Source organism: Pterocles gutturalis, unplaced genomic scaffold (genome assembly GCF_000699245.1).
Source record: "Pterocles gutturalis isolate BGI_N339 unplaced genomic scaffold, ASM69924v1 scaffold26378, whole genome shotgun sequence".
Classification (NCBI taxonomy): domain Eukaryota; kingdom Metazoa; phylum Chordata; class Aves; order Pterocliformes; family Pteroclidae; genus Pterocles; species Pterocles gutturalis.
In genome coordinates, this window is record NW_010118841.1 from 12,332 (window position 1) to 24,546 (window position 12,215).

Below are 12,215 nucleotides of genomic sequence, written 5' to 3' on the forward strand. Positions count from 1 at the left end.
TGTAATGCAGGTCTAGTGAATCATGCTCCTAAAGTTACATGCTTTTCCCTTAGCTCTAAAGAAAGTCTAAGCCGATAAGCTCAGGTGTTGATGTCAAGGGGCAGGTGAAATTAATTCCTTCCACTGTTTATAGTGTTTTCAAAACATATATCTAGGCAGATGACTCCAGACTTCTGTTGGAGTTCTGGGCTAACCTTCCTCTTGTTAACCCATTGGAACTAATAGTTTTAATACCCATTTACTGTTAAGCTTGATACATTTATTTTTTGTTGTCCTTTTTTTTTTTTTTAAGAATACCTTTTCAGAGATTTTCCTGCTGTTGCTTTTCTTTTGATATGTTAAATTTTTGCATGTAAGTACTCTCAGTGTTTCTTTTCAAGCATATTTGCAGACATGAGGCATACTGGCAAATTGGAAAATATCAGGATGAATTTCCAGATCAGTTGACCTTAACACTTAGGTATGCAATTTCTGTACAAAGATGCAAGCTTTTGATTTGGAAACAGAGCAGCGGTTTTGTTGTGTAGGTGCTGCTTCACAGTCTGTTGAAAACTCTTTGCTTGCTTGCTTGCTTGCTGGCACTTCAGCTGTGGTCAAGTGGGCACCTCTGTGAAGGAGGTGCCATGGTGGTCCTCCTTGCCCAGCGCCGGTGCTCCCTGTGGCTCAGCAGCCCTCCCACGAGTCGCTCCAGTGGGTCCGTCTGCGGGGCATCAGGCAGGGCAGAGGACACGATGAGCACTCTGGCAGGGCTGAGGGGCCGTGCTGGGTACAGGGAGGAAGGAACGGGCAGCCCAGTCAAGGTATCTCTGCCACCATTGGAGCTGGTGTCCATGGGAGCAAACAAGGCATGTTCGGAGCGCTGGGGATGTATTCCAAAACCAAAGTGACAAAACCTGGTGTAGTGCTGAGGGATGAAATTGTTCAGAAGTACAGAAGAAAACACAGAGGTGCCTATCCTGCAAAGAGCTCTTTTTCTGGTAATGTGATTTTTTTACGAAATGGTTAAAGACGAATAAACACATTTTGCAAAAGGGGTTTAACTGTGTGTCCTGCAAAATGGTTGCTGTAGTCCTTAATTATCTCTAGGGTTACTTAGCCTTTCTTAGGAAAGTGTTTAAAATGCCCAAAGTGAAGTATTATTGCTATTAATAATTTCGCTGACATCTCTGTGGCAGGTTGTCAGTGCTTTCCACTTTTTGGAGACTGGCATAACAGGTATTTCTGTTTGCTGCCTTTTTAAGGGATCCTTCTCATAAACAGTGACAGTTTGTTTGGCTTAAGCTTGGGTTTCTGAGCTTAGTATCTTCTGAAAAGTTGCTTGTTCTCAAAAGATTCTGAAGTGTCTTTCGTAGTTTTATAGCTTGTATATCTTTTATGGTTCTCTTTTGTGCTTTGAAGTGCAGCTAGTGGCATGGTTTGTAGATGTACTTGCCCCCACCCCCCCAGTGTGTACGAGGGGAGGAGGAGGAACCATGGCTTCCTCAAGGTTGGCTGAAATATTTTAACTTCTACAGCAAATGAGGTGAGAATGAAATTGTCAGAAGGATAGAGAGTTATTGAAGCACTTGATTGTTTAAAGTAGCTGAGGATGTGCTATAAAAGGTGCGAGTCTAACAGTCAAATGTGTAAACAGCACCTTATTCCTTCCTTGTACCTGATTTCTCACCACTTCCTTTATGTGATGAGAGCCTAAATCAGTGTGGGAGTTACAGCCGTTCTCAAAGTGTGAGTTTATGATGCCTTCACCAGAAGAATAATCTATTACCATATAGGACAGCAGAGAGAAAAGCATTTGCAAGGAAGATTAATTGAAGTAATTCATCACTTTAAAATGAAGAAGGTTCATCAAACAAAAATAAAAGCTAAGTATTTTATGTGTCTCTACTGGAATTTGATAACCATTTGTTTTGCTAGAAAATGTATGCGGACTGGGCACCTAGTGCTTGTCTGCACAAGGAAATTTAACAGTACAACTATGTGCTATAATTATATGCTATAATTATACCAATATAACTCCCTATGGAGACACTCTTATACCAGAATAAGAGTTTTCATGGTTTATCTTATTTTTCTTTCAAAGCACGTAAGCTTAAGTGGGAAATACTGGAGTAAGTTTCCACACTGAGCTAGTTATATTGGTATAATTATGCTTCTTTTTCCTTCGGTGTAGACAAGTCCCTAGTGCCTTTTCAGCTTTGAACTTTAGTTAAGAAATTTTTGGTTGTGATAAGTGTCTAAGCATTTTCATAGTATATTTTTATAATGGGACTTGGGTATTTAAACCAATTACTTAGGCCAATTAACAGCTTCCTGGGTTATGGATAACAATAGGATATAAAAAGGGATCAAAATTCATGTTCCTAGCTGTTTAATAGATCTGCATTTTTTTTTTCCTCCCCTCTGTGGTTTTACAAGTATGCAGTACAACAGGTGGAATAGTGTGTGGCTGCCTGATGAATTCTGTGTTGGACACTTTGCTCATTATTCCTTGAGGTTTGTTGCGCTGTGACTCTTAATTGCGTGCTTCTCTTGTGGATCACAGAAAGAAGCTTTCTTGATGAAGTTGAAAAAAAACCTTCAAAAAATGTTAGTTGTTTGGAGAATTGCTGAAATGTCTTGATCTTCGCACAAGACAGTTAGGACCATAATTGACTTGCTAGGCACAAGTTGCACAAGGAGCAACTCGGACTGGATGCAGAGGGAGGGGAGGGTGCAGGTGTAGATGCTCTTCTGGTATGTGATGCAGTCAGAGGAAGGGTGATGTCATGTAGAAGATAAGTTTGGTTAGGGGTTATCTCTCTTGCGGTTCAGTCAGAAGTGGGTACTTGGAGAGGTGTTTATATGGGCAGTGCTTTGATGTTGGCCATCTTCTCTGGTTCTCTCCTGCCCATATTTCCATTGCGGCTTAGACTACCGCATGTCTCATCCTCATCTTCACACCTTTTCAAAAATAGGAATATGTAAACATGTATTTACAGTATTTTAGCAGTTTCCACAAATATCAGCATAAATTGTTTATAAGAAGTTTTTCCTTATGTATCTTTTTTTCACTTCTTATGGAACGATGGTTTGAAAACATACCTTTTTTTTTTTTGGTCTTCTTAAATTTTCTTTTATCAAGATTTCTAGTATGTTTTTAGCGTTACAATTTCCGTGTTTTCTCATTGTGCCAGAAATTGAGTATTATGACTTCAAATGAAAAGCAAATTGCAGAAACCGGAAAAGTCTTAAAATAAAATAGAGATGATGTAATAATCTCCAAATCATAGAAGAGCAAGGCTGGAAGGGGCATGGAGAGGTCACTTAATCCCTCCGTCTGCTCTGAGGCACAGTGAGACAGACCTAAACCATTCATGACAGATGTTGCTCCATCCTGTAGTAGTAACAGACTGAGCAAAAAGGAATTATTTATACATACACTTCTCCCCCTACCCTCGAAGTTTTGTGCAAGCTGAACTTGGCATAGAGTTGGTGTGAGAGGATACGTGGATTCACACAGGATTATTTCAAGTATCTGAGTTGTTGTTTCTAGTTTTTGGAAATTTAATGCTTTCTGTCAAAATAGTCTAATGATGTTTGTGTAGTTCTGAGTGTAATGCCCATTTCTAATTTTAACTGGTAGTCTGTTGTTCAGGTGTATTTCTTCCTGAAATGATTCTTTTTCTGTGTTAGCTTTGTAACCAGTGTCTCATTTTCTTGGCCATTGAGCAATTTAGTTTAAAAATGTGTAGCATTTCCTTTTCATCCTTGACAGTATTTCTGGTGTATAATCAGTTTCACTTTTCCTTTTTTTATTCAATTTCTTTTTCTTTGTGAAAGAACTGAGCAAAAAAAAAAATAGGGGTAAGAGTGTAAAAGGAGAAGGGAAGAATGTATTCAAGAAATCATAGCACTTGGTGGAAGACCTGAGTTTAGCTGAAATGCCAGGTTAGATATGAAGTGAATAATGTGCCTTTAAGAAAAGATCTTTTTTCTTTGAAGAATAAATAGAATGTACATTTCAGAATTTTACACATGGTGTCTGCAGCTCTTTAATCCTAAATTGAAGTTTGCAAATGAGTGTTGGATGAATAACATCTTTCTAAACGGAACAATACCTAAAATTGGAATTGCAGATACCCTGTTGCTAAAATGAGTCTTTGGGCTTGTTTGCTCTATTTTGCCTTTTAGTTATATCAGCAGAGAAGCATCTGTCTTTGCTGCTAAATGACCTCTTCTGACTAGGCCAAGGGATTTTGACAGAATGAACTGTCTTCAGCCCTCATCAGCTGCAGGAAGAGACTGCTGTAAGTTACACCCTTGGAGGAGGGAGAAAGATTAGATGTAAATAGACGCAAATTGCTGTTGCCCTCAGAAATAGCTTACTCAGGCATACAGGAAAGATTCCCTGTACCTGTACTGCTTCAGTGTTTATGAAGTTAGTAATTTCCTTCTCTTTCTTCCCATTTAATCTGATAGTAATTTTAATTCTGTTCTAGGCTTGATAGCTTTAGGAAGTTGGGAATACACTGTATTTTGGGTTGTGCCCAAAGGGGGCTCATTAATTCTGAATATCTTTTCTGACAAAGGAGTTCTTTGAAGTGCTTTTAGGAAAGCTATGTTGGTGTTTTCACAGGGTGGCTGATGCAGGTTCTTGTAAGGACTGGGAAATAAGAGATGGGCATAGAGGTGGAAAGAAGCCAAGAATTTCCAGGCAGACAGAATTTGAAAATAATGATTTCTGCTGTGGGAGAGGGAAGGAAATTCTATGAATGTGGCATAGTCAGGTCTCCTTTTAAGTGATGTTTTTTGGATGAGAAATACTGAAGATGTGGATCAGCTTTCCTGCTTTCGTATTTCTTAGACCAGATAGGTCTCAGATGTTGATTTTTACTTTAATTTTAAATGATGTGATATTAAAAGAAAATTATAATCGTATATTGAAAACACATGCCTTCTTTGTATAGAAAGTGAAAGTTCTGAATAGTAGCTATACTGAAACCGTGCACTTAATTCTGAACATCCAGGATAATTTGTTGCAAAGGTATTCATACCCATGATTAATCCTATTTCCCTATTTCTGCACTTGTCCACGTGCATCTGTTTGTGCTGAGATGCCCTAGGATGTTTCATTGTCTGCCAGTGTTTGTGGAAGAATTTGTCCCTTTTGGAGCAATTGAGAAAAGAGCAGTGAAGACAGCAACTTCGGTCTGTTTTGATTGAGAAGTAGGTGAAGGCGCTAGGGTTAAACCAGAATTTGACCGGGTTTAAACCCAGGTCAGAATTTCTTCCCCAAGTAAGCCCATAGGGGACTTTGTATTAATGTCCAGATATGGTTTTGGAGGTCTGTTCTGTAGCGTTCTTTGGGAATAATTCCCAAACCTCTGCAAATTTTCAAGTTTGTTTAAAACCTGTTGGTATTAGAGCTGATAATATTTTTAAACCATAGGAGCTTTTAATTTTTTTTGCTACTGTTATTTATTTTGCTTACAAAATATGTTTGCATAAGTATATATATTTTGATCTAAAGAGCAATTTTTTTTTCTTGTAGAAATTAAAGCTGAACAGATCCCTTAATACTTTGAGTTTTTGATTTGCTATGTGTGTCTCTTAGCTACATGCTGAGTACACTAATAGTTCTTGAATGACCCTGTTGCTGGGTGTTCTTGCTGCCACCACCTTTAAAGGGAAATTTACAACTCATGTAATATTTGTCCTTTTAATTTTAAAATCCAGATGAAGCATAATCCCAGGAGTGTTGTTTTGCTGTTGCAATGTAATCTTTTTCAGATGATACATGATTTAGTTGGAAACAAATTAGCAGCTATGCATGCCTAAAGAAAGCAATTTAATAAACAAGATTTTTGTAAGACCTAATCAGAATTGTAAAATGATACTTGGGAATCAGTTACATTATACAAAAGAGCTGGTGTGAATGTAGGCATGTGTGTGAATCCATGGCTTCCAATCACATTGTTCTCTCAAGTAATACAAGGGGTTTGACCTTCAGTCTACTGTTTCTTCTAATTTATTACTTAACTATTAAATGTTTTCAATCAGTAATGAGAATTTCCACTCATAGCTGTGGTTTGTTCTGGTGATCGATTTCAGTTTTTATTTTACTGAAAAAAGGTATTTTTTTAATGCTTCAAATCACCTGCTGCTGGTGAATTTTTGTTTTGCTCCTTCCAAGAAAGTTAGTTCCATGCTCCTGACAGTGTCTGTGTTGATGAGGAAGATCATTATAAATGCAAAATAATCACAGGCTGGTATTTGCCAGGCTGCTGTTGCTCCAGCTCTGCAATATGGGTGTCTAGCCCCAGATTCATTATCTGTAACTAGCTGACCGTTGGACTGAGCTGATGCTGCTGGTCTCTGACTGGGACTCTGGATTTTTACGATGCTCAGCCAACATGATGCAGAGACCATTATGGAATGATAGTAAAAAAAGGTGAACCAGTTAGTTTCCAGGTAACTATTAATATTTTGCACTATTTACAACCAAGCTTTTTCAGCCTCTACAGGAAATAGTTTTAATGTAGGAAATGTGTTACAAGAGAAGCTGTTTCTTGGCAGTTGAAGAAGTGACAGGGCTTCTGTTATAGAGCTGAGTTTGCCTTCCAATTATCCTGATCCTAAATATATCCTTTAGGAATTTTGCACGTATTGGCTTTAGCTAGGGGCTTTCCCCTGTTTTCTTATGTGATTAAGACCACTTCTTGCCTAACTAATAAAAAAAAAAAGTTAGTGTTCAAAAGAGAAAATGCTAGATTAATAAGTAAGCTATATGCTACGAGGCTAGAAACCAACAAATAGAGAAAGTCAGTGCTTTGTGCTTTTTAATGTCCCAGTCTGCTATTACTTGGTGTGAGTAGGGTGACTGATTTTTCTCCTTTTCCTGAGCTGCTTTTCTTCCTGCTGTGATAGAGGAATGTAACTCTTGAAACATTTCTGCAACCATTTCTCAGTGTGCCCAGAACTTTCTGAACTTCCCTTAGTTGCAATCTCATGTTATGGATATGGAAAAGGAAAACCATTAACTGCTGCTGTTTGCCTGGTGGAGTTTTCCATTCTGTTATCCTTTTATGCTTCTTTATCCCAATTCCCTATCTATTTTGTAAGTGGTTTTTGTTTCTTTTTTTTTTTTTTCCCCCTTCATGAACTTGAAGACCTGCAAAAAGAGAAGAAAATTGCATTAGAGTCTTAATACCAAAGCAACTTACGCTGTGTGCCTGGAAAAGAGTGGCAGGGCACTTTACAGAAGGGAGTGGAAGATAATCTTTGACAGCAGTCAGGGATGAGAGTAAGAGCTAGGGAGGTGGGAAGGGAAGAGGGGCTGTGTTTTCTAGAGTATCTGCTACATTCTGGTGTTATCTGAACTCTGATCTATTCTGGAACTGCAGGTCCCTTGCAAATGCCAACAGTAGGTATAATTCAGTTTTGGAAGAGTTGCCATTTGTTTTTTTTTTTGTAATAGTGTAATCTCAGATCATTGTCTAGAAATTTTAAATATGCTTCATTCAGGAGTACTTGATGAAATTTAGTCCATATAGTTGAATTTGAGAAGTTGAGGGGCTCATTTTTTGACTTGTCTTAGAAATAGTTCAATTTCTCAAAGGCATTAATACTGTTCCAAGTGATCTAGCAGAAACTTAAGGTGTTGTGTTGTCTTATTTTTTTTCTTGAAAAAGATGTTTCCAGACACCTTTTTCCTTTTGAAGGTAGATATCTAAAAGTTTAGAGTGCCTTGTTACAGCCTACGATGCAAATTCTCCTTTTTTAAACCTTCTAGAGTTTTTGCCCCTCCCTTAGCCTACATGTTTCTGGCTCCTAGTCTTGTTTCTTATAGATAATAACTGACATCAGTCTCCCCAAAGTCTTCACATCTTGTACCTTGTTAAGAGTGCATATAAAATACTTGTTGTTATGAGAGTGAAAACCCAGTCACAGAAAGGTGAAGTGTTGTGCTGGTGTTTGCATAGCAGGTCAGCTGCTGAGCCAGGAATAGCAGTCCTGTCTTATGACTCAGTGCCCTAACCGCTGGCCTGCGCCGCCTCCCTGGAGCACTGGTCTCTTCCAAGAATGTAGTAGCGGAGGGGTATAGAAGTAGCTACAGCGGGTACAGAAGTAGCTACAGCAGGTATAGGAGCTTTGCTCCCAACTCTGGCAGGGCTTCGAGACTTATACATAGCTTAAAATAGTGGGGGAGGAAAAAAGCTTTCTAAAGGAGCTCCTAGATAAGTTCTGTAAAGCTATGGTTTGCTTTGCTCTGTTTAAAAACAAAGCCGATCTAGTTGAGAACAGCTTTCCAGAAGGTTGTGGATGTGGAAAAAAAGTTCTATGTGTTTGAAAGTCAAACTGTGTTCTACAAATAACCTTAAGAGTGGCCTGTGATTAAATCTTTTGTATGTTCAACAACAAACTCATTTTATGCAACCACAACTATGATAAAATTGAATTAAATGAACCTGCCTCTAAGAAAAGAGACTGAATAGCTGAGTAGTGCATTATTCAATGAATGGAAAATGGGGAGGCAGGCTGGAATGGCTGGGAAATGGTTTTAACGTTCTGTCGGGCTAAAGAGCAATTCTGTGAAATCACTGTATTTGTTTCCCCCCTACCTCCCCGCCCGCAATTTTTAAATAGCAGTGCTCTTCATACTGTCAGAATTCAGTGTTGTGACACCCCTACTCAAAAGTTATGACAGCAGTGTAATGACAGCTACTGCCTCTTGAGAATCAATCAGGCAATTAATTTTGTAAATGAAATGCTGATTATACAAAGCTTCACATGAGAGGCCCAGTGATTAAAATCAATTTAACAAATTGTTTCAGGTGGGACTTGATTAATAATTTGCCATAAATGCTGAAGATATATGACCAGCATACTTTTTGTGTGTGTGTGTGTTAATATAGAACTATATATAACGCTTGGCGTGGAAAAAAATCAGCAGTTAACTGTATGTACTTCTGGCCTGTGACCTAGTTGTGATTGGTTATACCTTTTTGTGGGTACACAGTTCTCCCCAGTGTCCATAATGTCACTTTTTCAGCTAATGGTCTCTCCAGCAATTAAATACATTTTACCTTTAGTTTTATTTTTGCTAATAAAGCCAAGTAACTGAGAAAGTATATTCAGATCTACTTGAATATTTATGAGGTTTAGGAAGATTTTTATTTAAAATTTGAAGTGGATGTGCGATTCTTTAATTTATCCCCCGTCACTTACTAGTTTTCAGAACTTTCTGAGTTTTCCCCTCTTAACTCCAGTAGTTCTCTGCAGGGAGCCTTCCTGCAGAGCTCCCCTCGTTCCATTTGAGGCTGCTCTCTGCCACTTGCCTGACGGACACTATTTTTAGTACATCCTTTTCTGTTCATCTAACCCTGTGTTTGTGTAAGAGCTGTACAAAGTAGGTAAGGGAATTTTTTTCAAGTTCCAGATGGCAGCCGTGCACAGTCAGTGAAGGTGTTTACTTGTCTAGGAAGCTGAGAACCTCGTTGCCAGACAAAATAGAAGTAACTGGTATGCTGGGTGGGGCTTTTCTTTTTTTAACTTACAGTTTTCTGGGTTTATGAATGGATTTTCTCTTCCTTGTTGAGCCATAGCGTTGGTTAGTGAGGAAGGCCATAGGGCTGTGAGACATCCTCTGGTGAACCTAGCCTGAGAACTTAAAGATACTATTTTCCCTTGCTGTCTGCCTTGCCCTCCTGCTGAGGGTTACTATTTCAGTAGCAGAAATGTCAGGCTGAGAACTGTGCCCCTGTCTCATGCTCCAGTGACAAAGCTGTTGTATTGGCGCAAACCACCCTATACGGACAGTTTTAAGTTCAAATGCTGGACTGTGGATGGAAAATAGCTAAAACATGGTCACTATCTGGCAGCAAGGGGGAAAAGCAGCTGGAATCAATGGCGTGTTGTATGGCTGCGGTTAGGTTTGCTAGAAGGCATCTGTAACGACACCTAAATTGTGCTGCACTAGAAATTGGTGGCTGCAGTTAGGTTTGCTAGAAGGCGTCTGTAATGACACCTAAATTGTGCTGCACTAGAAATTGCTCCTAACTTGCTGGGGAGCACTTTTGCTAGGAGACTAGAGCTGCTGCATGCCTAAAGGAAGGTTGAGCATCCAAGTTGGAGAAAGCAAAGACAGGAAGATAATTCCTGAGTACTCCTAGAAGAGGTTTGGAATTAGGAAGGTGGGTTACAGAAGGAGGCTGGGTGTTCAAGTGTGATGGGGACAGATGACACACCTTCAGTAGCCTTCAGAGCAATCAGGGTATTATCTCTGTGTCAGTAGCTGGCAGTGATAAATGCAACTTGAAGGGCAGCAGTTCTGAACTGCATAGCCATGTGAACTTGTCAGAGACATAGGATTGTTTTGGCCATCAGGTGTGATAAAATGGATATAATTGCTTTTTGATGTTGTCTTAACCTTTGCGTGCACTTACTTGTAGTGGCAACTGAAGAGGGTAGTTGTGTATACTTCATTAAAAACGCGTTTCTTCTCTTTGCTATGTTCACTGTGTTCTTTCAGTAGTCATTTAGGTTTATCTATCTACAAAATAATAAGTAAGGGAACGTCTGACTCACTGACCTTCCAGTTTTCAGGCTGTGTTAAAGAGAACCCAGAAGAAAACGGGCTTACATACATCCTTCTGGACCACCTTGCAGAGACACTTACGTGTATAATTATTTATAAATGTTCTAGTGGAGTAGCACTTGATTGTTGGTGGGGCATAACTTTGATTTTTCTCTTCCCTTTTTAATTACTTTCTGTTTTGAGTGGGAAATTATCTTTCTGATGTCTCCCTGCAGCTGAAATCAGGCAGTATGCAGAGCCTTTTAAGACAAGGAAAATTTCTATTTTTGTTAAATCTTTGCTAGAATGTGCTTCTTCATTCACTGAATTTTCCTTCATCATAGGCTTGTGTTGAACTGGCTCTTTGTTTTTACTTATTCCTTGTTCTGTTTGTGCAACTGACTTTTTAATTTAAATTTTAGTAAAGTACAGACAGTAGATTTCCTATTTCAGAACAATAGGAAGCATGTTTGCCAGTCATCTCTCAGATTTTAATGTTAACGTAAGTCAGAATTTAATGCTGTACATTAATGCTTTTTAAATAGTTGTTTGCATCTTTCTTAAATGGATATTTAAAACACATGTAACGAGAGTTTTGTTTTGATATGCTTTCGTCGTGTGAAACCGTTGGCTGAGGAGTCCTTGTACATGTTCATACAAATGATGGCATTATCTAGGACTGGATTATCTTTTCCCCAGTTGCGTCCTCATGCCAGCTGTGGCATTGTATTACAGTGAATACTTGTGATTATCTCTAGTGATAAATTTGTAACTTGGTGCCTGACCTAGAGCTGAGAGCTCCATGCCCATCTTTCTTGGAATGTTGGTAGCTGATTGTCAGCTGTCTTTATTATTGAGGTTTCAAGGCTTTGGTATTAATAAAGAGCCTTTTTTTTTTTTTTTTTTAATATGGAGACAGAAGCTTTGGCTGCAGATCAATGAATAAACAAAGAGATACTGTATTCAGTAGCTCTAGGAGTTTGAGGGCAAGCCTACTTGAGAGTCTTGCGTTCGTGTTGTTTTGTTAGGCACAAATGATGTAGCATTAGTTGTTGGGGTGTGCTGTGGCTTATAGTCCCTTTAAATTGCAGCATTTGCTGTTGTAAGCCTAGCCAATTCTTATTTTTTTTTTTTTTTTTGTTCAAACAAACAAAAAACCACACTTTCACTTGAAAAGTAGTTATATCTCGTGAATACTCTTATGTTGTAGGGAATTGCTCCGTCTGCCTTGTATAAGTGCTCTATCACATCTGAATCCCACTGTGAACTTTGCAAAGTGTTTCCCACTCCTCTCTTCCTTGAGATTTTAGTGGTGTGGTTCTTTTAGTGTATATATAATGCGTAGGTAACATCAGTAATGTCCCAAAAGGGTCAACTGATACTTCTTGGTCAGACTGCGGCTGAAGTTATTCTAGTGTGCACCCTGCCTCAGATCTGACTGGAGACAAGATATCTGGGAAGACACTGGTTAAATGATGAGAGAAGATAGTAGTGGTTTTTTCTCTCATTTTAGAAAAGGTAAAATTGAATCTCCAGGTACTTCAGGATGAGGTGATTTATTTGATTGTTTTGGGCTAGGAGGAGAGCAGAAGCGATGGTGATACTGAGTTTACAAGTGGGTGTAGAATATTAATTTTTCCACTTCTGCTTGTAGCAGGAA

The 12,215-nt window shown here is 38.8% G+C and overlaps 1 protein-coding gene across 1 annotated transcript in view; it reads left to right on the plus strand.

Moving 5' to 3' along the window:
- Window positions 1–623: 623 nt before the first annotated feature.
- LOC104463872 (AT-rich interactive domain-containing protein 1B-like) overlaps window positions 624–12,215 on the plus strand; it is a gene marked incomplete at its 3' end in the record, with an annotated part of 85,440 nt that continues 73,848 nt past the window's right edge. Inside the window, exon 1 of the mRNA XM_010076381.1 lies at window positions 624–800. Coding sequence (XP_010074683.1) covers window positions 624–800 — 177 coding nt within the window. The remainder of the gene's footprint in view (window positions 801–12,215) is intronic.